The sequence below is a fragment of the Euleptes europaea genome, chromosome 4 (assembly GCF_029931775.1).
Source record: "Euleptes europaea isolate rEulEur1 chromosome 4, rEulEur1.hap1, whole genome shotgun sequence".
NCBI lineage: Eukaryota > Metazoa > Chordata > Lepidosauria > Squamata > Sphaerodactylidae > Euleptes > Euleptes europaea.
Window position 1 is genome coordinate 7,186,397 of NC_079315.1, and position 27,601 is coordinate 7,213,997.

At 45.3% G+C, this 27,601-nt stretch overlaps 1 protein-coding gene across 2 annotated transcripts in view; it reads left to right on the forward strand.

The window, feature by feature from the left end:
* Positions 1-27,601, forward strand: part of STXBP5L (syntaxin binding protein 5L) — a 90,653-nt gene that overhangs the window by 16,840 nt on the left and 46,212 nt on the right. For both annotated transcript variants that reach the window (XM_056847825.1, XM_056847826.1), the window contains exons 2-7: positions 4,816-4,913; positions 10,506-10,587; positions 13,420-13,520; positions 21,385-21,519; positions 24,086-24,149; positions 27,135-27,218. In XM_056847825.1, the coding sequence (XP_056703803.1) occupies positions 4,816-4,913; positions 10,506-10,587; positions 13,420-13,520; positions 21,385-21,519; positions 24,086-24,149; positions 27,135-27,218 (564 nt within the window). The remainder of the gene's footprint in view (positions 1-4,815; positions 4,914-10,505; positions 10,588-13,419; positions 13,521-21,384; positions 21,520-24,085; positions 24,150-27,134; positions 27,219-27,601) is intronic.

A 27,601-nucleotide genomic window follows, 5' to 3' on the forward strand; every position in this document is an offset into this window, starting at 1 on the left:
CATTTTACCTGCATTATACCACTTTCTTATTTATCCCCCATGTCCCACCGCCATCATTTGCCGCTGCAACATAAGTGCACATACGCCGTAATTTCTTTAAGGGTTCTGTAATGTTGTATACTATAATTAAGGCAGGCAGCCATCTCTGTTCTAGTCCATTTCCTTAATTAAATTGAAACGGCCTGTTTCTCCTCAGTCGACTACCACAGCAAGTTAGCAATTAAAGAGCACCAGCTTCCTCTACTCTGCTCTTAGGGTTGCACTTGCCAACTCTGGCCTGGGAATCATAGAATCATAGAGTTAGAAGGGACCACCAGGGTCATCTAGTCCAGCCCCCTGCACAATGAAGGACACTCACAACTACCTCCTCCCCCACACCCCCAGTGACCCCTACTCCATGCCCAGAAGATAGCCAAGATGCCCTCCCTCTCATCATCTGCTTAAGGTCATAGAATCAGCATTGCTAACAGATGGCCATCTAGCCTTTGCTTAAAACCTCCAGGGAGGGAGAGCCCACCACCTCCCGAGGAAGCCTGTTCCGCTGAGGAACCGCTCTGACTGTTAGAAAATGCTTCCTAATGTCTAGATAAAAACTCTTTTGATTTAATTTCAACCCGTTGGTTCTGGTCTGACCTTCCGGGGAAACAGAAAACAACTCGGCACCCTCCTCTGTATGGCAGCCCTTCAAGTACTTGAAGATGGTTATCATATAACCTCTTAGTCTTCTCCTCTTCAGGCTAAACATACCCAGCTCCTTCCACCTGCATATATTTGGCAAATCCTGGAGATCTGCAGGTGGTACCTGGGGAGGTGAGAGTATGGGAACTGATCTCTGTAGTCTGAACATCAGGAGTATATCCAGAAGAACTCCAGGTCCCACCTGGAGGTTGGCAGAAGCTCAGTGGGTGCCCTTTTGCTGAGGGCTTCTCAGTTGGGTAAGCCCTAGGGTTGCCAACCTCCAGGAGGTGGCTGGAGATCTCCAGCTATTACAACTGATCCCCAAGTAGGGTTGCCAGGTCTCTCTTCTAAAAAAAAAAATAGACAGTAATATAGCCTTGGTTGCTTCATTTTTGATGCTAACCTCCAGGTAGTAGCTGGAGATCTCCTGCTGTTACAACTGATCTCCAGCCGATAAGAGATCAGTTCCCCTGGAGAAAATGGCTGCTTTGGCAATTGGACTCTATGGCACTGAAGTCCCTCCCCAAACCCCACCCTCCCCAAGCTCCACCCCAAAACCCTCCCACTGGTGGCAAAGAGGGACCTGGCAACTAGGGTTGCCAACCTCCAGGTGGTGACTGTAGATCTCCTGCTGTTACAACTGATCTCCAGCCAATAGGGATCAGCTCATCTGGAGAAAATGGCTGCTTTGGCAATTGGACTCTATGGTATTGAAGTCCCTCCCCTCCCCAAACCTTGCCCTCCTCAGGCTCCACCCCAAAAATCTCCCACCAGTGGCGAAGAGGGACCTGGCAACCCTACCTTTAGAGGTCACTGGCTCTTGTCTGTTTCGAACTGCTGTTTCTAGAAAATCCCAGTTTCTCAATGCTTCATTCCTTCTACATTCAAAACCGAAAGGTTGCTTTCCCCCCACACATATCTGCTGAGCACAGGTTTCAGACTTACTCCTCCAGGTAAATTACCTGCTGAGATAGATTACCCACCCACTCTCAGTGAGAAGAACCATTAAATTCTTTTACAAATGTCCCTGGCTCCCATAAGACAACATGTTAGGCAAATTTACCCATTCCAAGCAATCCAGGCTGTTCAACCCCATAACAGTTCTTTAGGCTTCTGATAGTACAAGCCGCTGGAAAGTTGTACTCTCCAGGTACTAGGATAACCTCCAGGTACTAGGATAACCACCTTCAAGTACTTGAAGGGCTGTCATATAGAGGAGGGTGCCGAGTTGTTTTCTGTTGCCCCGGAAGGCCGGACCAGAACCAATGGGTTGAAACTAAATCAAAAGAGTTTCCGTCTAGACATGAGGAAGAACTTTCTAACAGTTAGAGTGGTTCCTCGGTGGAACAGGCTTCCTCAGGAGGTGGTGAGCTCTCCTTCCCTGGAGGTTTGTAAGCAGAGGCTAGATGGCCATCTGTCAGCAATGCTGATTCTATAACCTTAAGCAGTTGATGAGATGGAACACATCTTGGTTATCATCTGGGCATGGAGTAGGGGTCACTGGGGGCATGGGGGGGAGGGTAGTTATGAATTTCCTGCATTGTGCAGGGGGTTGGACTAGATGGCCCTGGTGGTCCCTTCTAACACTATGATTGTGGGGAAACAAAGATCATCCTTACCCGCTGGAACATAACTCGTAGGGATCCAAGCGTGAGATGTGCAAACATGAAATTCTGTTGTGAGTGTCTGAAAGAGTTCCAAGACGGACAACCCGGAGCTGGCAACCCTAGGAGGGGCTGACGGTTGGGTCCCCAACGGCTCGGGTTGCTGACTCTGGGTTGGGAACTTCTTGGAGATTTGGGGGTAGAGCCTGGGGAGGGGAGAGAGATCTGCAGGTATGCCAGTGAGCCCACTTTCCTAAGATACCATTTCCTCCTGAGTCCCTCCCCTCCCCAAACCCCGCCCTCCTCAGGCTCCACCCCAAAAAACCTCCCGCAGATGGCGAAGAGGGACCTGGTAACCCTTCCCCACCTTTAGGTTGTCAACCATAGCAGCAGCAGCTATGGCAGGCCAGTCCCTTTGTCCTTACTAAGGGAATCGGTTTCGTAGCGCTTGGGTAGCCAACCTCCAGGTGGGGCCTGGAGATCCCCTAGAATTACAAACGATCTCCATCCCACATGAATCAATTCCCTGGGAAGAAAGGGCTGCTTTGGAGGGTGGCCTGGGTGGCAACCCTAAGCCCCTCTTGGAGGGACTTGGCAACCCTAAGTCCCTCTTCGCCACCAGCAGGATTTTTTCGGGGCGTAGCCTGAGGAGAGTGGGGTTTGGGGAGGGGAGGGACTTCAACGCCCTAGAGTCCAATGGCCAAAGCGGCCGTTTTCTCCAGGGGAACTGATCTCTGTCGGCTGGAGATCAGTTGCAATAGCGGGAGATTTCCAGCTCTTACCTGGAGGTTGGAAACCCTAGAGATCGGGCTAGCTTGGGCTATTCGGGTCAGGACACAGCCCCCCATAGGTTGGTTCACTTTGTCCCTACCTATGCCACCTTCCAATCTCTCCACTGCTGCCTGGCACTGCTGGTGCACATGTGTAGGTTTGAATTGCCAAGGAAGAGGAGGGGAAGGGAATGAGGTAATCACATGCTATTTATAAGCATCCTTGGATCTATGCGCACAGGCAGCTTCAATTCACTAGTTCCTATTTTCTTGGCAGGAAATCGAGGCAATCATGTCCCTTTGTGTATGCATTAAAAGGTACCGGTGGCTGGGAATAAATTTAGACTTGTGGGGACTCCCCATCTCTGAATGTGTTTTCCTGATAAGCCCCTGTTTGGACCAGGTGTTTTGTGGATGTATTTATTCATAGCCTCACCAGTAAAAAGGAATAAGAATCATGCCATTAACCTTCCCCCTCATCTCTGGAGAACAGAGTTGCCAGGTTCCTCCTGGCAACCGGTGGGAGCTTTTGGGAGGTGGGTACATGGGGTGGCGATCCGCGTCCCTGCGCAATGACGTCACTTCTGGCTCGATGCCAGGGGGATGCTCTAGCACTTGCCCCAAATCTCTATGGTTTGCATAGAGTTTTGGGGAGAATGCTAGAGTGTCCCCATCTCGATTCCTGCGCTTTTGGGGGGTAAACCTGGAAGCGATGTCATCATGCCGCATGGATCACCCCCCTTCAGCTGACCTGCTTCTGCCCACTGGCCAGCTGTGGGGCGGCGGGCAGCCCCGTTAATTTGCGGGCAATTGCCTGCCATAACCGGGCATTTGTCAACTCTATTAATGTGGGGTCCTAAAGGAGCATCTATACCAGTGGTTCCCCAAATGGGCAGTACCACTCCCTGGTAGGATTGCCCGGTCCCTCTTCGCCACCGGCGAAAGATTTTTGGGGCGGAGCCTGAAGAGGGCGGGGATTGGGAGGGGAGGGATTTCAATGCCATAGAGTCCAATTGCCAAAGTGGCCATTTTCTCCAGGTGAACTGATCTTTATTGGCTGGAGATCAGTTGTAATACCAGGGGATCTCCAGCTAGTACTTGGAGGTTGGCAACCCTACCCCTGGGGAGCGGTGGCATTACCTAAGGGGGGCATTAAAAGGCAAGGGGGCAGCAGGGGGCGCGCTAGAGGTGGCCTCTTCAACTGTGTTGTTCACTAATGTACAATAGATCAAGCTATGGCACCATGCTGGCAAATTTGGTGGAAAAACTATCAGAATTTTTTTTCCAGACTTTGAAGAGCTGGTATCACTGGATCAAGTCCATCAGTTTTGTTGAATAAATTTCAACTAAACTGTTTTAATTTGATTTTGAATAGATGTGCAATTAATTGTTACTCTTTTGAAATTGTATTTTATTATCTTCTTTAGTGCGTCATGCAAACCCCTATTTTGAATAATGCTTTTTATAGGATAGGGTAGGGGGTGCTGGGGTTGAATTTGTGGAACCAAGGGCGGGGAGTGGCCCGAAAAGTTTGGGAACTACTGATCTACACTGATGCGTAGTATCATAAATATTTGTGAATTTTAACTGTTAAAAAGTGAGACGGTCAATTAGTTCAACAAATTTTAAAAGTTGTCAGCCTTTTAATTATTTTGGGGTATCCAGATCTTTGTCTACCACACATGCTTAGAATATGAAACATTGCTCTACGGTGGGGTGCTACCATGGCCATGCTTCAAAGCGATCTTTTTCCCCTCTTGTAGACGGTTCGCCACGGGTTTCCGTATTTGCCCACTGCCTTAGCGTTTGACCCGGTTCAGAAGATTCTGGCGATCGGGACAAGAACAGGCACCATTCGAATGTATCCTTTGCTAATGCACAAGGCAACGTGATTTCCTCATCTGTACTGTACGGCTTGTTCCATTGGTTAATTATCTTGCACATTTATTCAGGTAAGAAATGGTTGATAGACCTCAATGTTTATACACTTTTCTTTTCTTGAGATCAGGCTAAGCTAGTTATCGCCAGTTTTGTGATTTTAGCAGATTCACCCATAACGCAATGATTATTTAATAAATATCTTCATGACCTGGAGTCCACGTATCTGAAGAACCACCTCTCCAGGTGTAAACCCATGAATCCTCTTAGATCCACCCATCAGTACCCGAGGGAGCTTTTGGGGTCACTGGGAGCTTTTGGCCGAGGGGCAGGAATTTCCCATTTATCATAGAGGTCTAGGAAACTCCTAGAGCATTAATGTGATGCTGTGATGTCACTTCTGGGTACATAACTGGAAAGGATATTGCAGTGTTGCTGCATTGCTGTTTTTGGTTATTTATGCATGGGAGTTTTACCTGAGGTTCTTTGCTCACTGGACCCACACTTTCCCATTGGGAATCTATGCACCAGCAGTCTCCAAGCTCAAATCAAGTCCCCGCCCCTTGAAATGCTGCTTTGTAATTGCCTTACTTTGTAGCGCTTACTGTGAAAGAACATCCCCCACAAAACCCAACTGCCAAATCAAAAAGCATTTTAAGAAGCAAAAACAAAAAACGGAGCAATCTGAAAGGAGTGGGGAGGAGAAATCCAAACCTCATTTTTTAAAAAGCCTTTCTTCTGCTCAGAAATAGTTCCAAGGAAGCAGGAAGCATTTGAATCCTTTACACACTGCTTTGTAATTTGGCTGTGACAGAAACCAAGCTTGGATGTCCTGCTCTTTGCCTTATGCATGGGGATTTCAAGCGGGCTGAGCTCAGGGGAGAGGGAAGAATCGGGTTAACAGAAGAACGGGAAGGTCTGGGATTTGGGAGGGCTGGCAGCGAGGTCATCTCTAATGGAGCGGAAACTCATGCATAACTCCAGGGAACAACCCAGACAGGCCGGGGCGAACGTGAGTGAAAATACCCATGCATAAACAACCTTTCTCTTCATTTTGCTTCTTCCACTGCTCCACTGAACAGCTGTAGGAGTCCAGAGATCATGGGTGGGAGGTCTGCCGCTATAGCAGTAAACCTGTCCAGTGACTGCCCTGATCTGAGGGGTAGCCATGCGCCAGTAGAAATAATAACCAAGGAAGTAGTAACACCTCTTAAACACTAACAGCATTTTATTGCACCGTAAACAAGACTAGAGCACACTTTTTCAACTGTAATACAGTGGTTCCTCGCCAGGCAGTCCTATTATATAGGAGGTAAGGACAAAAGAAAAAGAAACCTGACCTGTCGGCGGGTAAACAAATAACTAGTGCTTGTAGGGAGACTGTTAGGAAAGCTAAAGCTCAGTATGAACTTAGGCTAGCAAGAGATGCTAAACGCAACAAAAAAGGGTTCTTTTCCTATGTACAGAGTAATAGTAAGAACAAGGACAACATAAGCCCATTGCGTGGACCGGAAAGTGAAATTGTAACAGGAGATGAAGAGAGGACAGAACTCCTCAATTCCTACTTTTCCTCAGTCTTTTCTCGTGAGGGAAGTGGTGCTCAACATGGCATAAACAGAACGTGATGAGGGAAGGGATTTGCAGCCTAGAATTGGCATTGGGGTAGTGCACAAACACCTGGTTTCTTTAAATGAAACAAAATCCTCTGGGCCAGATGAATTGCACCCAAGGGTACTCAAAGAACTTGCAGATGTAATTTCGGAACCTCTGTCCATTATTTTTGAAAAGTCTTGGCAAACAGGTGAGGTGCCAGAAGATTGGAGGTGGGCAAATGTTGTCCCCATCTTCAAGAAGAGGAAAAAGGAGGATCCAGGTAACTACCGACCCATCAGCTTGACTTCTATACCAGGAAAAGTGTTCGAACAAATCATCAAACAGTCAGTCCTTGAGCATTTAGAAAGGATGGATCTGATCACTAAGAGCCAGCACGGGTTTCTCAAGAATAAGTCATGTCAGACTAATCTTATCTCCTTTTTTGAGAAAGTTACTACCTTGCTGGATCAGGGGAATGCTGTAGACATAGTTTATCTAGATTTCAGTAAGGCTTTTGATAAGGTTCCACATAGTATTCTAGTTGACAAATTGGGAAAATGTGGGTTAGATCCTATTATTGTTAGGTGGATCTGCAACTGGTTGAAAGATCGTACCCAAAGAGTGCTAGTTAATGGTTCCTCATCCCCTTGGAGAGAAGTGGCTAGTGGAGTTCCTCAAGGATCTATGCTAGGCCCTGTGTTGTTCAACATGTTTATAAATGATTTGGATGAAGGAATAGAGGGGATGCTTATTAAATTTGCAGATGATACTAAATGGGGAGGGGGTAGCAAATATGGTAGAAGATGGTATCGCTTTACTCCGCTCTGGTTAGACCTCAGCTAGAGTACTGTGTTCAGTTTTGGGCACCACAATTTAAGAAAGATGTAGACAAGCTGGAACGTGTCCAGAGGAGGGCAACGAAGATGGTGAGGGGTCTGGAGACCAAGTCCTATGAGGAAAGGTTGAAGGAGCTGGGTATGTTATGTTTAGCCTGAAGAGGAGAAGACTGAGAGGGGATATGATAACCATGTTCAAGTACTTGAAGGGCTGTCATATAGAGGAGGGTGCCGAGTTGTTTTCTGTTGCCCAAGAAGGTCGGACCAGAACCAATGGGTTGAAATTAAATCAAAAGAGTTTCCGTCTAGACATTAGGAAGAATTTTCTAACAGTTAGAGCGGTTCCTCAGAGGAACAGGCTTCCTCGGGAGGTGGTAAGCTCTCCTTCCCTGGATGTTTTTAAGAAGAGGTTAGATGGCCATCTGTCAGCAATGCTGATTCTGTGACCTTAGGCAGATGATGAGAGGGAGGGCATCTTGGCCATCTTCTGGTCACTAGAGGTGTGTGTGTGGGGGGGTGGTAGTTGTGAATTTCCCGCATTGTGCAGGGGGTTGGATTTGATGGCCCTGGTGGTCTCTTCCAACTTTATGATTCTATGCACGCACGTACACGCCACTGCAGGTCACTTCCGATTTACAACCGGAAGTCCCGACTTCCAGTTGTAAACTGGAGTTGACGCACGCACGCGTCAGCGTGTCCACGCTTCCACGCACAATCCCGAGCTGTGCCTTAAAAGTCTCCCGCTGGAGGAGAGGTAGGACCTGGCAACCCCACTGTGGAAAGATAAGAAGAGCATTGTTGACACAGGATGGCGCATCTCACACTGGAGGCTGAACAAGTGGATGAGCCCCAGAGAGTATGGCCGATGTTATTAGGTCCTTCAGTAGTATTGCTAGGGTTGCCAGCTCCGGGTTCGGAGAGGGGCTCCAATGGCATAGAGTCCAATTGCCAAAGTGGCCATTTTCTCCAGATGAATTGATCTCTTTCAGCTCGAGTTGTAATAGCAGGAGATATTCAGCTAGTAACTGGATGTTGGAGAGAATAAAGGCTCAGTGCTGTATAGATAATGGAAAAGATCCAAACAGCATTACAAAGTAATTTTAACCAGAAATAAGTTTATCTAAGTGCAGAAGTGCAAAAAAGTGAAACTATATACAAAGGAAACACAAACAACAATATCTATACAGTATGCAAAACAGTCCAGCAAAATATGCAATATGACGGAAAAATTTGTTCAATAAGTCACTTAAGAACAATGTCACTGTCCATGGGAAACTTTCCTGTGCTTCAAAGTAGCTGGATACGAGATGTCAAAAAGAGGACCACAACAAGGAGGTGCCAAGAAGAGGTGTCCGGACGTGTCGTCTAGATCCTACACACGTTTCGCACGTGGCTTCATCAGCTAAGCATATCAGACAGGTTTATAATAATCATGTCAAATTCAAAAAGGACCGAAGGAATTTCTATCAAGGTCTCCAAAGCTTGTCAAGAGGGACCTGGCAACCCTATCAGAAAGGCCTGCCAGCAAAAGCTTGTGAGAGAAAAATATGTCAAATTCCTTTCCCTATCCTGCTTTTGAATGGCTTGTAATACCTGGCCTTTTCAGAGGATATTCCAATCTAGTTGGAATATTGATGTTTTTGACACTGAGATTGCTGTATAGTTTAAGGTTGAGTATTTCCTATTTTGTATTGAGGGTTTATTTTTAAGATCTGTTCTTTTTTGTTGTTGTCAAAGTTAAAGACTCCAAGTTGTTGTCCAAAGGGTGGGGCGAGAAATGTTTTAAATAAATATACATCAGTCTTTAAAAGTTTAAAAATAATAGACAGCCTCTTTCCAGCTGCCAGGAAGAAGGATCGATTTGAAACTGACGGCGGTCCTTTGCTGTCACCCCTCTGGCAACTTCGAATCTTTGTGTTGATTATGCGTGCCATTTCTGATTGTCAGAGGTTGCCTCGCTCTTCCCCTGCGTTTCCCCGCGTTTTGCCCGCATTTTTAAATTCGAGATAAAACAGGCCCCTGAAAATGCGGGCAAAATGCGGGGAAAGGCAGGGGGAGAGCGAGGCGACCTCTGACAGTCGGAAACGGCATGCATGATCCAAACAAAGTCCCAAAGTTGTAGAAGGGGTGACGACGAGGGAAACATCCATGCATGAAAGACCTGGGACTTCGTGTCCTGTAATTTCTCTAACCTTGCATATTATTCGCTCCCCCAGAGCCTGAAAATCAGGACCATCTCGGGTAGAAGTAGGATCCTTAAGAATTGTATCCCAGCTGGCCTTTTTCGGAGATAGGCTAGCTTTTTTGCGTCACTGCCTATTTGATATGATAAAGGTTATTATTTGTGGCCGAAGGCCATCACCGTTTATCATACGAAACATTAAAATAACATAAAATAACACTGAAATAATTTTAAAACAGCCTGACCCCCCAAGAAGCTAGTATTTAAATATGTTAAGTTCCCTGATTAAAAACAGCTTTAGGTTCAATCTTTATGAATTATATAATGACTATAGAGAAGAAATAATAGAAATTTGATTGTTAAGAAAAAAGCAAGAACAGAGAAGACCTGTCCTGGACGCTAACCCAATAAGACGCACTAAGATGATTATTCCTTATCCCCTTTTCCCCTTCTTTCTATGTATTACCCAAAAACCCAATAAAATGTTTTTTAAAAAAACGACAGCTTTAGCTCAGATTTTCTCGGCTGCTAAAGCAAAGAGTGACACTTCGTAGGAAACATCAGGATTGGCGTCTGATAGGAGAAAGAGCAGCTTCTCTGGATCTGGAAAAACATTTAGGCCCTTTAGGAATGCTCCCTGGGCTCTGTGTAAAGAGGACAGAATAAGGTGTCATGCATTAGGTCCTCTGGAGCGGCTCCACAAATACATATTTGCCTCACCATACAAGAGTTTTCCTTCATACCGGCACGGAGCGAAAGATCTATATTTATTTCCATCTGCAAAGCGGTTTGCCGGCTATATATGTGTTACCTTCTCCGTGGCTGCGATCCCTCGGCCCTTTCGTAAGGCCGGCTTCCGTGCTGTTTTTCCTAACAACCACAGAACAATGGCGGCCTGTGTTTTGCTGTTATTATTCCAGCTCTCATCCTAGGCAAACTGATCCTTGACTTTGACTCTTAACAGATTGGGCCGACCGGGGGTTGACTGTTACTGCCAACACGAAAGTGGCGCTGCAGTTGTGCAGCTTCAGTTTTTAATTAATGAGGTAAGGCTCCGTCGACTGAACGCAGATCTCTACTGGCATCAAAGACAATAACATAAGACGGGCCAACGTATGAATAAACAACTATCTATAAAGACATATATATGGATGAATGAATGAAAAATTTATTGTATATAGCCACTGGCCATCACAATTTGCTAAAACAAATAAAATACAAATACAATAGATTAGCAAGTAAAATATTAAATAGTGAGATATACTAAAACATTTCAATTTATAAGAAAAGTAGCTGCTCATTCCGATACCACGTTAGACCTTATTTTCTTTGCTGCAAGAGCGAACAAAGAGACTCTATATGATGCATATGCATCAGTATCTGATAACTGAAATGTAATTTTCTCTGCATCCGAATGTGTATTGATACCGGATAACATTCCTGCCAAAAATGTAGCCCTGGGGCCTGCATACAATGGGCAAAACAGGATGTAGCAAGGCAAGTTTTGGATCCACAAATGCAAACACCCTTGGAGTTGCATTTGATGTACCTGTGATCTTGTTACATGAGCATTTTGTTCTAGTTGATGTAGAGCTTGTGATATATATGTCAATATAGATAGTTGCTTATTGATAAATTGCCCCGTCTATATTATTTTCTTTGATTCCATTGGGGGTTTAGCGTAGCAGCACAATTGTTTGGTTATCGATCTTTACTGGCCGTCTTGTAAATGGCGGGGCCTCTTTCGCTTTCATTTAAAGAGAACAACACGTCATCTAGCTGAACTATGTGAAATTTGTATATTCGGGGGTGGGGAGGGAGAGATCTTGGTAAGATGGAGGGAGACAAGCCAAAATTACACTTTTTACTGTATGCACCTATTATTAGATTATCCCTTTTTAAAAAATTATTTTATGAATTGAGGATACAGAAAAAAGAAAGGGAGGGAAGGGGAAAAGTAAAATAAAACATACTTGATCCTCCAAGCCTTAACAAAGTTTATGCTTAAAAGGAAGAAAAAAAAGTACTATAAGAAGTTCTGTCCTTAATCTTTGACCCTAGAACGTCTTAAAGCTCTATCAAATATCTAAACATAGCAAAACATAGCTACTCTTTATATATCACTACATATATCACTACATGTATCACTAAATATATCACTAAATTCTCTACTAAATTACTTTCTAGTTTTTTAGATTGCTTGTAAGCTGTTTGATTAATAATCGTAAAAAGGCTGCGGTTTCAACTCAAATTCTTAGATTTTCCATTTTTCCACACGCTTCGTCCTGTTTTTAATGCTGCAATACACTAAGCAATGCTGACGACGTCGTGGTATCTTCACAAACATGTTATCTACAGCAGAGATCTGTCTGCCTGGAGAAAATGGCTTTTTTGAGGGTGGAATCTATGGAATTATATCTGGCTGAGGCCCCAACCCCATCCTCCCTAGACTCCACCCCAAAATCTCCAGGAACGTCTCAACCTGGAGCTGGCAACCCTATTATTAGGGTTGCCAGGTTCCTCTCCGCAACCGAGAGGATTTTGGGGTGGAACCTGAGGAAGGCGGGGTTTGAGGGGAGGGGCTTCAATGCCATAGAGTCCAATTGCCAGAACAGCCATTTTCTCCAGGAGAACTGATCTCTATCGGCTGGAGATCAGTTGTAATGGCAAGGGATCTCCAGCTAGAACCCGGAGGTTGGCAATCCTACCTATTATGGATCAATTTGCTGTCCTAGAATGCTGATGAGCATTTTATCTAAACTAAATGATTTTATCTAACCTAAATTATCTAATCTAAATGATGAGCATTTTATCTAACGGAAGGTGATAGCATCAGAATGACATTCCAGCTTTGTAAATTATAGTGAAAGGTCAGCAGGTGACGAAACAGACTTTAGGACAGAAGTTGTTGTGTGGGCAAGTATAGAAGACTGAGGGCTCAAAAACTTATAGGAAGAAGATCCATGAAGTAGGGTGGAAGGAGAGGCACAACTTGGACTCAGAGATTCTTAGAGTTGCCAACTCCTACTTGGGAAATACCTGGAGATTTCGAGGGTGGAACCTGTGGAGGGTGGAGTTTGCAAAGGGGAGGGACCTCAGCAGGGTATGATGCCTCAGCAGGGTATGAGTCAACCCTTCAAAGCAGCTATTTACTCCAGGGCAAATCTTTGGCGATCAGGTAAAAATCTGGGAAATCTCCAGGCCCCACCTGGAGACTGGCAACCCTATGGCACTGGTGCATTTGCCCCAGGAAAAGCTGAGCCAAAGAAGGTATACAGATGGGTAGAAAAATTCTGGCCTTAGTCTTATGCTTTGAAGGCGCAGTACCAAGAGTTTAGTTCCCACTGAAGTGGTCAACTTGGGCTGTACCATTTCAGATTTCAGGTACGGTCATACAGGGTTACGTGGTATAGCCCCACACAGGTTTATCACCTCAGTGAGAAGGGGCTTGAGTGTTTCCTCTCTCTGTTAAACTGACAGCGCATTCCTGACCGTCAAGGGGGAAAGCCGTTACACCTTTCCCCCTTATTTATGATTCTTTCCTGATGTAATTTCAAACTGTAATTATTTTGTAGACGCTAATCCTTAAATTGGGCTGTTTTTCCAGCTCTAATTAGCTACATTAAGTGAACTTGATTATTATAATTTATTATTTTTATTGTGAAAGGGCTTAGAATTGTCTTCATGAACCATGGTCCTTCTCTTCCCACTTAGTTGGAACCCAGATTCCAATCTGAGTCTGCATGTTTGTATCTTGCAGTAGAATCCGAAGCAGGTCTACTTAGAATCTTCTCTGGTCTAGTCAATGGGGCTTACTCCCAGGAAAGTGTTCTTAGGATTCCACCGTCTGTCATACTCACCGTCTGCTAATTTAACAGGGCGCCTTGGTCAGCGCGAGCTCAGACGACATGCTCCATTTGTGGAATCTCAGACAGAAGCGGCCGGCAATTCTTCATTCTCTAAAGTTTACTCGAGAACGGTAAGCCACGACGAAAAACAAACGTCCGCAATTAATCCCGCAGCTTTTGCTGTTCTGAATGCAGAAACTACCTTAATTATTGTGCCAGTGTTTTTTGCTCTCGTGGCCCTTTATATGCCCAGGGTAATGGCTATCGCCACTTTGGGGTCAGTAAGCAATTTTCCTCCAGGCCAGATTGGCCAGGGATCCTGGAGGGTTTTTGTTGCCATCTCCTGGGCATGGAGTAGGGGTCACTGGGTGTGCGTGCGTGTGTGTGTGGGGGAAGATGATTGTGAATTTCCTGCATTTTGGAAGGTGTTGGACTAGATGACCCCGATGGTCCCCTCCAGTTCTGTGATTGTATATTCTGTGATTGTATATGTATGCAAATAATTTTGTGGCATTTCCTGTACAAACCAGAAACAGACAGATTGAAGTGTTCACTGTCCTCCCGGGCTGAGGACATTTCTTGTTTGCCTTTGTAGGGCAGATTAAGTAAAAAGGGCACAAGAACCTTGGGTGATTTGTCCTATGGGCCAAGCTAAATAGTACACATGAACACATGAAGCTCCCTTATACTGAATCAGACCCTTGGCCCATCAAAGTCAGTATTGTTTACTCAGACCGGCGGCAGCTCTCCAGGGTCTCAGGCAAGGGTCCTTCACATCACCTACCTGCCTGGTCCCTTTAACTGGAGATGCTGGGGATTGAACCTGGGACTTTCTGCATGTCAAGCAGATACTCTACTACTGAGCTACAGCCCCTCCCCTACACATGAGAAGCATGAACATTTCCTTCTTCTAAAGAGTGGTCCCAGGGGGGCTGGCCCTTTCAATCCAAGATTGGCAAGAAGGAGAGGGCTGCTTCACTCTTTCTCCTCCTGCTGTTAGTCCACTCAAAATTACTCAGCCCCAAGATCGCCAGAGTTTGGAAGCTAAGCAAGGTTGGCCACGGTAAGTACTTGAATGGGAGACCACCTAGGAAAACTGGGTCTGCTATGTAGAGGAAGACAATGGCAAACCACCTTGGCCCATCTCTTGCCTTGAAGACCGCATGGTCATGGAGTCTCCAAGATCACCAGAGTTTGGAAGCTTAGCAGGGTTGGAAGCTTAGCAGGGTTGGTCATGGTAAGTACTTGAATGGGAGACCACCTAGGAAAACTGGGGCTGCTATGTAGAGGAAGACAATGGAAAACCACCTCGGCCCATCTCTTGCCTTGAAAACCCCATGATGGAGTCTCAGTGAGTTAGTTGTGACTTGACGGCACACAATTCTTCTTATATTAAGATAATGCCTTTTCTCCTGTGGGTGGGCGGAGATGAGCAAATGGAATGGGCATGTGGGCTGGGGAGAAGCAGTTTTGGATAGAAAAGCTTGAGAGGGAAAAGGGTTGGACACCTCTCCCTCACCCATACTGGGCCCCCTCCCAACACTTTGCCAGTGTGGTGTAGTGGTTAAGAGCGGAGGTTTGGAGTGGTGGATTCTGATCTGGAGAACAAAGTTCAATTCCCCACTCCTCCACATGAACGGCGGACTCTAATCTGGTGAACTGGATTTGTTTCCCCACTCCTACACATGAAGCTAGCTGGGTGACCTTGGGCTAGTCACAGTTCTCTTAGAGCTCTCTCAGCCCTACCTATAAGGTTGCCAGGTCCCTCTTCGCCACTGGCGGGAGGTTTTTGGGGCGGAACTTGAGGAGGGCAGGGTTTGGGGAAGGAAGGGACTTCAATGCCATAGAGGCCAATTGCCAAAGCAGCCATTTTCTCCAGGGGAACTGATCTCTATCGGCTGGAGATCAGTCGTAATAGCAGGAGATTTCCAGCTAGTACCTGGAGGTTGGCAACCCTACCCACCTACCTCACAGGGAGAGGGAAAGGGAAGATGATTGTAAGCCAGTTTGATTCTTTCTTAAGTGGTAGAGAAAGTCAGCATATAAATACCAACTCTTCTTCTTTCTCCACATGAGCAGTGGACTCCAATCTGGGTGAACCGGGTTGGTTTCCCCACTCCTGCACATGAAGCCAGCTAGGTGACCCTGGGCCAGTCACAGCTCTCTCAGCCCCACCTCCCTTACAAGGTGTCTGTTGTGGGAGGGGAAGGGAAGGCGATTGCAAGCCGGTTTGATTCTCCTTCAAAGATTGAGAAAGTCAGCATATAAAAACCAACTCTTCTTCTTATAGAAAATGGGCATGGCCCACATTCTGGCCAAGCTAGCTATGCCATGGTAACATCTCGCTTGCCCCTGTGGTGGACACAATCTGGTCGCTGGATGCTGGGGAGGTAGCCAAAGCGGCTTCCCAAAAACATGACCCATAAGCAGTTCTTTCAGTGTTTTCCATTCCCCCCCACTCCCTTCCCCCCACCCGCCCCGATCACGAATTTCTGACATCTGAAAGTACACGACAGCTCCTTGAATTCCAGGCTCCCTTGTCTGTAATTGCTTGGCGGTTCGTGTCACACTTTTTGCATGCGATGTTTTCGGCAGTCTGGGCCAGGTCTCCTCTGATGATGATGCTCGGCTTCTGTGCCTCCATCAGGTTTCCCTCCCACACAGCCCCATTTTCTGCTCATTCTGACTCCCGTTGCCAAGGCGATGGACGTGTTGCGCATCAACGGGACCCTCGAAGAAGGACAAAAGTTCCTCGTCTGCAAGTTCCTCAAGGCTTCCTCTTCCCTTGTCACGTCTATTGTGTGGCACTCAGACACCTCGTGAGGGTATTAATGGCTACTCTAGCCCACGGGAGCATCCAACCCATGGAAGGGAGAGGAAGGCCAGACATTTGGAGGCTGAGAATGATAGCGGGTGCCAGCGTGGTGTAGTGGTTAAGAGCGGTGGTTTTGGAGCTGTGGACTCTGATCTGGAGAACCGGGTTTGATCCCCCCACTCCTCCACATGAGTGGCGGAGGCAACTCTGGTGAACTGGATTTGTTTCCCCACTCCTACACACGAAGCCAGCTGGGTTTCTTCTTCTGCTTCTCCTCCTCCTCTCAGATTTGTTAAAAATAATGTTTGTTGTCATTTATACACCTCCATCAGTGTAGAGGTCCTTGACCGGGATAGCCCAGGCTAGCCTGATCTCCTCAGATCTTGGAAGCTAAGCAGGGTCAGCCTTGGCTAGTCTTCTTCTTCTTCTATTTGGATGGGAGACCTCCAAGGAATACTTAGGGTTGTGACACGAAAGCAGGCAATGGCAAACCACCTCTTGCGTTTCTTGCCTTGAAAACCCTAAGGGGTCGCCATAAGTCAGCTGTGACGTGACGGGCCTTTCTACCACCATCAGTGTTCTTAACCTTTTTGTGGTCATGGACCCCTTTGAGAATCTTATGACAGCCATGGACACCCGCCCCCCTCAGAAGACTAGCATAAAACGGCAGCAACTATGATTGTCTGGAACGAAACCATACCTTAATAAATAAATAAATTGCGCAGATGGAGGAGAAATGAACTAGATGAACTTAAATGAACTAAAACGGAATGAACTTAAATGAACTAAAAAGAAAGGGTTGAAATTAAATCAAAAGAGTTTCTGTCTAGACATTAGGAAGAATTTTCTAACAGTTACAGCAGTTCCTCAGTGGAACAGGCTTCCTCGGGAGGTGGTGAGCTCTCCTTCCCTGGAGGTTTTTAAGCAGTGGTTAGATGGCCATCTGTCAGCAATGCTGATTCTGTGACCTTAGGCAGATGATGAGAGGGAGGGCATCTTGGCCATCTTCTGGGCATGGAGTAGGGGTCACTGTGTGTGTGTGTGTGGGGGGGGTGAGGTAGTTGTAAATTTCCTGCATCATGCAGGGGGTTGGACTAGATGACCCTGGTGGTCCCTTCCAACTCTATGATTCTAAGATCACTTCAGCACCTATTGGATGCAAGAAATTGACAAAAACTACAAGAATGCAAGAATGCACCTGTTGGATGCACCTGTTGGATACAAATTAGATGCAAATTGACAAAAAACTACAACTTTTTGGTTTGTCTAAGGATACCCATGCCCTGACCTGGATGGCCCAGGCTAGCCTGATCTCATCAGATCTCGGAAGCTAAGCAGGGTCAGCCCTGGTTAGTATTTGGATGGGAGACCACCAAGGAATACCAGGGTTGCTGTGCAGAGGAAGGCACTGGCAAACCACCTCTGTTAGTCTCTTGCCATGAAAACCCCAAAAAGGGGTCGCCATAAGTCGGCTGCGACTTGAAGGCACTTCACACACACACACATACACACACACACAAGGATACCCCACTAAATATGGGGGAAAGGAAATCTATACTATTAAGAGATGCATAAAAGAATTAGACCACTATAGCTCCACAATGCGTGCCCAGAGAGTATGCTTAACTCAATTCTTTGGCATTCCTCCCCCTTTGCTAACTCCACTATACTTTTACAACCGGACAGTCCCGTCCTTCCTTTATGCTCGCCTGTTTAAACGCTGCACCCTCAGCAGTATTAAACGGAAGATATAGAAATCTACCATATTCTGACAGACTTTGCCCACGCAATTAAAATAAAATAGACACATTATCTCATAAGATGATGGAATGCCCCCTCTTTAACCACCGAGATAAATGGATTACCCCCATATTGGCAAGAATTCCTGCCCCCATAACAAGAGACAAAATAGTCCCCTTTTTGCTCAGGGATAGAGATCCAAATATAACATTGGACGTGGCCAAATATCTCGCCATCGTATTTTCCTCTAAGAAATAACTGCTGAGGACCGATGGGTCATAGGAGCAAAGAAGGAAAGGGAAAGGAAGTACCTTAATAATATAATTTGACATGAAAATATTTATTTTTTTCACAAAGACAGTTTTTAAAGTAACAGGAAAGAAATCAATTGGGGGGGGGGGAAATCACAGACCCTGTGAAGCCGCAAATTACCACAGGTTCAGCACCCTTGGTGCTGAGTCATCTTGCATGTTCTAATAGGCAAAAATCAAGCTGTCCCTGTCTTCAGGGAGCTTACAGTCTAAAACAGTGAGGAATGAGGCAAGAAAAAGGGAATAAATGGTGGAGATGCAGTAAAAAGGTAAAGGTCCCCTGTGCAAGCACCAGGTCATTCCTGACCCATGGGGTGATCTCACATCCCGACGTTTCCGAGGCAGACTTTGTTTACGGGGTGGTTTGCCAGTGCCTTCCCCAGTCATCTTCCCTTTACCCCCAGCAAGCTGGGTACTCATTTGACCGACCTCGGAAGGAGGGAAGGCTGAGTCAACCTTGAGCCGGCTACCTGAAACCAACTTTCGTCGGGATCGAACTCAGGTCGTGAGCACAGCTTGGACAGCAGTACTGCCGCTTACCACGCTTCGCCACGTGGCTTGTTTTCTCATTGGCTGCTTGCTCCACTCGTTTTGCCCACGTTTTCCAGATTTTCGTGGAAAACAAGGCAAAATGCGTGGAAACGCGCGGGGAAAGCGAGGTGACCTCTGACGGTTGGGAAAGGAACACATCATCAATATGGACCCCTGGAGCAGTCGGCGGGGTGACCACGAGGGAAACACTCCTCCATAAATGACCTAAGACTAACCTAATCCGGGTGCTTCCTGCAGTCTGAAAATGGAAGAGAAAACTGCAGTCAGTACAGAGATCTGCAGAATTTTTTTTGCCAGTTTCCCTAGTTTTTTTTTTTGCTCATGTGATCAGTCATATCTGTATAGCGTTATGATTTAAAAGCTCTTATCCTTTGTGGTCTGAGGGCTGGCGATGGCTAATGGAATTTGAACAAAGAGTACATTTGGAGAGATTTGTCCTTTGGGAAGGGGGGAGCAATAGGAACAGGGAAATGTTACTGAGTGCGAAGGAACGGTTTGCAACGTTCACTTCACCCCCTCCCTTCCAACTTCCAGATGGGCAGCCATGTTACAAGAAAATCACGAAAAAAACCTTCTGGCATCTCTAGAGTCCTTATTTGTTCATTCATGTATTTATACCCCACCTTTCTCCCCAACGGGGACCAAAAATAGTTGACATTGTTCTCCTCGCCTACGTTTTTATCCTCACAACAACCTTGTGAGGTAGGTAGGGCTGAGAGTATGTGACTGGCCCAACGCCCCGGGTCACCCAGCAAGCTGGCAGAGTGGGGATTCGAACTTGAGCCAGCGTGGTGTAGTGGTTAAGAGCAGTGGTTTGGAGCGGTGGAGTCTGATCTGGAGAACCGGGTTTGATTCCCCACTCCTCCACATGTGGCGGAGGCTAATCTGGTGAACTGAGTTAGTTTCCCCACTACTCCACACAAAGCCAGCTGGCTGACCTTCTAGTCACAGCTCTCTCAGCCCCACCTACCTCACAGGGTGTCTGTTGTGGGGAGGGGAAGGTGATTGTAAGCCGGCTTGATTCTGCCTTAAGTGGTAGAGAAAGTCGGCATATAAAAACCAACTCTTCTTCTTTTTGAGTCGATCCTAATCTGACATTCTAAGCACTATGCATGTATTGTGGCAGAAGTTCCCTACAGCTGGCCATGAGTAGCTAATGATAAAGAAAAACCAAACACCAGTTAAACATCGATAGGTAGAAATAAATGAGAATTGTGACCATTTTTGTTAGGGGCTTGGTTTGGTTCCATGAACAGGAAGAAGAAGAAGAAGAGTTGGTTTTTATATGCCAACTTTCTCCACCACTTAAGAGAGAATCAAACCAGCTTACAATCACCTTCTTTTCCCCTCCCCACAACAGACACCCTGTGAGGTAGGTGGGGCTGAAAGAGCTGTGACTAGCCCAAGTTCACCCAGCTGGCTTCATGTGTAGGAGCAAGGGAAACAAATCCAGTTTACCAAATTAGCCTCTGCCCCTCATGTGGAGGGGTGGGGAAACAAACCTAGTTCTCCAGATCAGAGTCCACCGCTCCAAACCACCGCTCTTAACCACTTCACCACACTGGTTTCTGCATTGTCTTGCTGACATGGGGAAATAATTGGACAACTGTTGACTCCTCAGTGGAAAAGCTTGCCCAGAATGAACATTTCTGCATTTTCACTGTGTGTATGGAGAAGGCACTGGCAAACCACCCCGTAAACAAAGTCTGCCTAGGAAACGTAGGGATGTGACATCCCCCCATGGGTCAGGAATGACCCGGTGCTTGCACAGGGGACCCTTAGCTTTACCTTTATGTATATAAAGTGCCATCAAGTCTCAGCCAACCTGTGGCGACCCCTGGTAGGGTTTTCAATACAAGAGACATTCAGAGGTGGTTTGCCATTGCTTGCCTCTACACAGTGACCCTGGACTTCCTTGGTGGGCTCCCATCCAAGTACTGACCTGGGCTGACCCTGCTTAGCTTCCAAGATCTAACGAGATCAGGCTAGCCTGGACCATCCAGGTCAGATCTACAGTTCCCAGGTTTGTTTGTTTTTTTGCCATAAAGTCACGTCTGACTTATGGCAACCCCGGTGGAGTTTTCAAGGCAAGAGAAGTTCGGAGGTGGTTTGCCATTGCCTGCCTCCGTGTCATGACCCTGGTATTCCTTGGCTGTCTCCCATCCAAATACTCACAGGGGTCGACCCTGCTTAGCTTCTGAGATGTGATGAGATCGGGCTAGCTGGGCCATCCAGTTCAGGGCCACCTTTCCAAGTACTTCTCTTGAAAAACCCTTGTGTAGCAGTTACTCTCCAGTGTCCATCAATCAATCAAATTTTATTTCGATACAATATCAGCTCTGAATAAAGGTTAAAATAATAAAAGTTGATGGTTCTGGGAGGGATTATTTGAAGAAGAGGAGGAAAAATCTTCTATGGGGAAAGGTTTTCAATCAGCCGTTTACGAATCCCACTAGACGGGGAGGCAAAATTTGGCTACTTGAGTGGTTATCTCCCGAGAGGAGCCTGCTAAGAGAAGTGTGATCTTTGCACCTTGTGACGGTCCCTTGTATAACTTTGCATGTCTTCCTTCTGCAGGATTACGTCCTGTCACTTGCCTTTCCAGAGCAAATGGCTCTACGTCGGGACAGAGCGGGGAAATACTCACATTGTAAATATCGAATCCTTCGTCCTTTCCGGATACGTGATCATGTGGAACAAGGCCATAGAGCTGTAAGTTCGGCACTGTTTGCCAACACCTCTTTATATTGCTGATATATTTCCTCTGGCTTTGTTACAGTGTTTTGTATGCTTCTTCCGAGCATAAAAAAATAATAATCCTTTTTTGGTCCCTGTCCAGCACTAAGTATACTTTGAGAAAGTATTTATGTGTGACTAGTTGTGCTGCGTGGATGGAAATTTGAATGTTTGTTCTATTGAAAGCAAGACAAGATAAGTAGAGGGTAGTCGCAATTTGGTGGGCATTCCAGTTAGGGATGCCAGCCTCCAGGTGGGACCTGGGGATCTCCTGGAATTACAGCTCATCTCCAGACTACAGAGATCAGTTGTGTGTTTGTGTGTTAAGTGCCGTCAAGTCGCTTCCGACTCATGGTAACCCTATGAATCAATGTCCTCCAAAATGTCCTATCTTTGGCAGCCTTTCTTTATTTTGGAGGCTTTGAAAATGATGAGGGCCTTTGTCAAAAGCTTTTGAAAGTCCAAGTATATAATTGTGATTTTAGCTGTATTAAGGCCATTAGCAGCACCATGTAGAGAAGCAGTAGGACAAAAAGTAAAAATTGGTTTCACTTCTACTTCAACATGTTGTCTAGACCAGGGGTATCAAACATACGGCCCGGGGGCCGGATTTGGCCCCTTGAGAGCTCTCATCCAGCCCACGGGTTTTCTGTTCAATCATTTAAATTTTAGTAATGCTTAGGGTTGCCAACTCTGGGTTGGGAAATACCTGGAGATTTGGGGGATGGAGTAGGGTTGCCAACCTCCAGGTAGTTGAGCAATCAAAATATACACCACCACACTGTTACACACAGTCAGGAACTTAGTATGGAGTCGGCTAGTTAATTTCAAGTCAATCACAGACACAAAGTAATCCAGAACTTGACAATTTATCACATAGGTGCAAAAGTGCAAATGTGCAGTGAAAGACTTACAACATACAATTCTACATACAATCCTACGTTCTCAATCCTATAAGGTAACAATCTCCACAATTTTCTCTTGAGTAATCTTCACAAAGCAAAATTCAGAAAGTCCCGTGAGGGTAAGGTTTCAATAGTGTTTCTAGAAGAATGAAGAGGGGGACGATCGTTTCAGTTTTTCTTCAGCCCCTTTTCCTGTAAAATCCCATTAAATAATATAAATTGTATCTTACATAGGTTCAAATATCTCATTTCATTAGCAAATATCATTTTACTTACAGTTTAATTCAATTGTATATGTTCACAAGGTATCTCCATTTTTCCATTCAGGATAAAGCTGCAGCCACGTACTGTATATGTTTTTTCAAAGTTCCCACTCAGGGTATATCATTTCACATACGTGATTGCTCAGATGCTGTTATCTGTTCCCAAAGGGATACAAAGTGCTACTGCCGCATAGAGACATTTCCAAGCTTAAATGATTACAGCCGGCACACCCAGGCACCATTTTCTTAAAGAGACATATTCTAAATAAAACAAGAAAAATCATTTTCTAAATTTAGTCCATTTGGTCCCAAAGATCCAAAGAGGTGAATGAAAAATGCCTCTTTTTGTCTCAGAATGCGTTCATTGTTCCTTCTGTCATATTTTTTGCCCCTCAAGCGCCAAACCACAAAAAACCTTAATTCATTTTCATTATGGCGCGCCCTGAGAAAATGTTCTACTACCGGAGCCGAACAATTGCCTGCACATATTCTAGATTTGTGTTCTAATATTCTAGTCTTAATCGGGCGTGTGCTAGATCTAATATAAAGTTTATTACAGGGGCAAAGTAAGCAATAGACACAAAATTTTGTGTCACAATTAGAAAAGTCCTTAAGCTGGAAAACAGACCATAGAGATAGAAATGATTTTCTTTATTACAATAACCATCAAAACAGAAGGGAGGGTTCCCAACTTACATTTGCCTTTCTCTACAACCATCTGTCTAACCATGTTACCACAATTATCCGAAGACATTGGCACTTACTTTCTGACATCCCAGGGTGTCAACAAATGCCAAAAATAGGTTATAATAGAACAACATCAATAAAAGACAGACTTGTTCATACGGATATTTTAATAGATGGAATTAAACACCGTGGACCAATAGGACATTATCGCTGCCACAAATGTTTAGCTTGTAGTTTAACATTGGAAGTTAAAGAATTTAAACGTGTGGATTCTGATTAACGCCTCGCGTTTCTATTTATTGTAAAGTTTGGACTTGTGTCCTCTTGTTCTTTGCAACTGTGGTTGTCGCTTTGAGGTTTTCCTCACAATATATTTATTATCAGCATTTCTACTGTGAATATTATTTATTTGCCTATTGGGGCTTGTTTCTACTGGTGCTTTGCTTTGATTTCTAACCGCCTGGAGGTTGGCAAGCCTAGTAATGCTGTCCCCCAATTTACCTGTAATAGGCTGAGGCCTTTGATTTTCTCATTTTACATTTCCCACTGTTTCCCTATTTGGAGGATTAAACTCAGTTTAGTTATATAATAACGCCTTCTCAGATATTATTCCTGTGATTATGACTGACTTCAAGGTAAAATAGCTATTTTGTACCATTTTTTTTACAGTGTTCTTTTTATTTGCAGGTCTACGAAGACTCACCCTGGCCCAGTGGTGCATCTAAGCGATAGCCCAAGAGACGAAGGGAAAGTGAGTAAGAAGTGAAGCATTTCTGCGCTTTTTAAAAAAAAAAATATTTGGCAGCTTTGCGCCTTTTGCCTGTCACTTTTATGAGGTAACTGAATGTGAAAAAATCTCTTTTTAAAGACTCAGGTAGGTTATTGAATACTATAAACCACACAGTCTGCTTTAGTCTGCTCTGAGACAAAAAGTGCAATAGTTTAAAATGGAATCTATTCTGGAGTTAACGGATTTTTGCTCTGGGTGCGTAGGGGAGCAATCCTTAGCATGTCTACTGAGAAGTACGCCCCGTTTTGTTCCATGGGGCTTACTCCTAGGAAAGTGTTCTAGGTATTTGATAATTAGGCTGTGATTTAATTGATTTTTCTGCTTAATGAACTAATTCCTTAATTAACTGATAAGAAGTACAGTATGTTCCGATGCAAACGTTGAATTGAAATTTCAAGTATAATTAATACAGTAACAGGTATAAAGGAAGCCTGAACTTGCTAAGTGGAATCCTATGATGTAATTTTTGCACCGCTTAATGTGTCATGTTAATATTTTTGCTCGGCTTCAGTTCTTTCTGGCGGCGCCAGACTTCTAAAGTCTTAGTGCATTGATTATTGGATGCACCATCCTGTCGATTGTACTGACTCACTCCGCCTTGAGTCCCTGTGAGAAAGACAAACTATAAATAATGTAAATAAACAAATAAATCTGTCCTTGCTCTTCTGGCTCTATCGATTCATTAGCTTGTGCTCTCTTGGAATGCCACTTTTACGAGGAACTTAGATCACATTATATCTCCCCCCTTTTAACATATAAATCTAATGTCTCTGTGTCTGACTTAATGCCTTTTTTACTAGGTGACAGGGATCCCATGGCTACATTGTCAGCAGCAAGATCTGTTTCAGCCTTATAGCCCTCAAACATTAGATATATGCTGCTCGAGATCAGTGGATCAAGGAGCTTCTAAGGCATAAAGGAAAGGAAGTAATAAACAAATAAACAAACAAACAAATAATCACATTGCTGGCCTTGTTAAAGAGCTCAGGCAGTTTGCAAGATCACTTTGTTGTGCAGCTGCGGAGAACTTGGCTGCAAAAAAATGAAGTCCAGCAAATGGGGTAGCCATCCTCTAGGTATTAGCTGGAGATCTCTTGTTATTATAACTGATCTCCAGCCGATAGAGATCAGTTCCCCTGGAGAAAATGGCCGCTTTGGCAATTGGACTCTATGGCATTGAAGCCCCTCCGTTCCCAAACCTCTGCCCTTCTCAGGCTCCGCCCCCAAAACCTCCCACCGGTGGCGAAGAGGGACCTGCCAACCCTATGAGCAAATCACCTCCTGTTTCTACATGGCCAAAAGTCTCCTTTTCTCCCCCCCACACACACACAATTATGGAAACGGGGAAAAAAGCTTACTGATTCAGAACCTATGAGGGAGGGAAATATGGTACTAGCTGGAGATCTCTTGCTATTACAACTGATCTCCAGCCAATAGAGATCAATTCACCTGGAGGAAATGGCTGCTTTGGCAGTTGGACTCTATGGCATTGAAGCCCGTCCCCTCCACAAACCCTGCCCTCCTCAGGCTCCACCCCCAAAACCTCCCACCAGTGGTGAAGAGGGACCTGGCAAACTTAGAGGGAAATGGTACGACTGGCAATTTGATGAATATGTCGTGCTAAACTGCAAACAATTGGACTGTTCGCAGCAACGTTATTGCAGTTTGCACAGAAAACCCCTGTTGCTTTTCGAAAATGAGAAACAGAACAACCGTGAAATAGTACGAAAGAACGAGTAATTGAAAATATTTTATAGACTTTCAGCCATAGGTATTGAAAGGGAACATAAATGAATTGTGTGACGTGACAAGCTGTCGCGGTGTCCCTAGAGAGCTTTTGACTGGATGGCTGGCTGCTTCATTGTTCATTTGATTGTCGGGCTGCCAACTTTGGAGATGGAGATTTGGGAGCGGAGCCTGGGAAGGGTGGAGTTTGGAGAGGGAGCTCACCAGGGATGTGATGCCATAGCGTCTACCCTCCAAAACCGCTGTTTTCTCCAGGGGAATTGATCCCTGCATTTTAGGGCCATTTATCCAGGGCTGTTTCCCCGCAGTCACCCCTGCCAACTGCTTCGGGGCTTCCTTTTGATTATGCACGCCTTCCCCGACCGTCAGGGGTCGCTTCGCGCTCCCCGTGTGTTTCCGCGTGTTTTGTCCGCATTTTCCAGATTTTGTAATTCTGGGAGAGTCCCACCTGGAGCTTGGCAACTCTGTGATCATGCCCTCTTGAAATGCCGCTTCCATGACGAACTTCGATCACGTTACATGTCTCCCCTTTTAACATATAAATCTAATGCCTCTGTGCCTGACATAATGCCTTTTTTATTAAGTGACAGGGATCCCAAGGCTACATTGTCAGTGGCAAGATTTATCTCAGTCCTTATATCCCTCAAATGTTAGATTTACGCTGCTCAAGATCAACGGATCAAGGAGCTTCTAAGGGATGAAGGAAAGAACTCGGTGACTGGCAGGTATCTGTATACACCTGTACCCCCAAATTCTGTCGTGCTCTTAACATGAGCAAGGAATAGAAAGAAGGGCTAGGCAGATGGAGAGCTGGAACGTAATCCATTAGGAGCAAGTTTAGGGGGCAATCCTGCTCCGATTGCAAACAGTATCAAAACTCGTATTGCTTCTGATGGAATAGAAGGCAGGCCATAACCATTGACTCTACAGGGTTTCCTTAGTTAATTAAAGGAAGCTGTGTTAGCTAAAATTGGGGAAACCATTTTTCATAGCGTTTTCTGACTGATATGATGACCTTTGTCTTTTCTCCTCAGCTTTCGAATTCCTCGACTGACTGAAATTGCTTTTAGAGGTGTAAACTCGTGTATGAGAAGAGGCTAAGAATATAGAGTTTAAATATAACTTGGTTTGCTCAAGAAACGTCTAAAGGACGTGTTAGAGCTGGCAATCTGCTTAACGCTTGTCTTTTCCCCCCCGTAGCTATTGATAGGCTATGAAGATGGAACGGTCGTACTCTGGGACTTGAGATCCAAGAGAGCCGATTTAAGAGTATATTATGATGAGGTAAGCCATTTTGTTTTTGAACAGTACCAAACATTGGCATGTTGGGTGTATGAAAAATACTTCTCCTCTTTAAAGACGGCTGGTTTCTAAAGTGTATACAACTACCTATTCCATGTGGCCATTTATTCATGGCTGTTTCCTCACGGTCACCTGATCTCCAGGCGACCCTGGAGATCAGTTCACCTGGAGAAAATGGCATCTTTGGAAGGTGGACTTTATGGCATTATACCCCACTGAAGCCCCTCCCCTCCCCAAACTCCACCCTCCTCAGGTTCCACCCCCAAAATTTCGAGGTATTTCCCAACCTGGACCTGGCAACCCTAATTATATGGCCATAGTGTTATGGAAAAGACCGTCATGCTAGGAAAAGTTGAGGGCAGCAG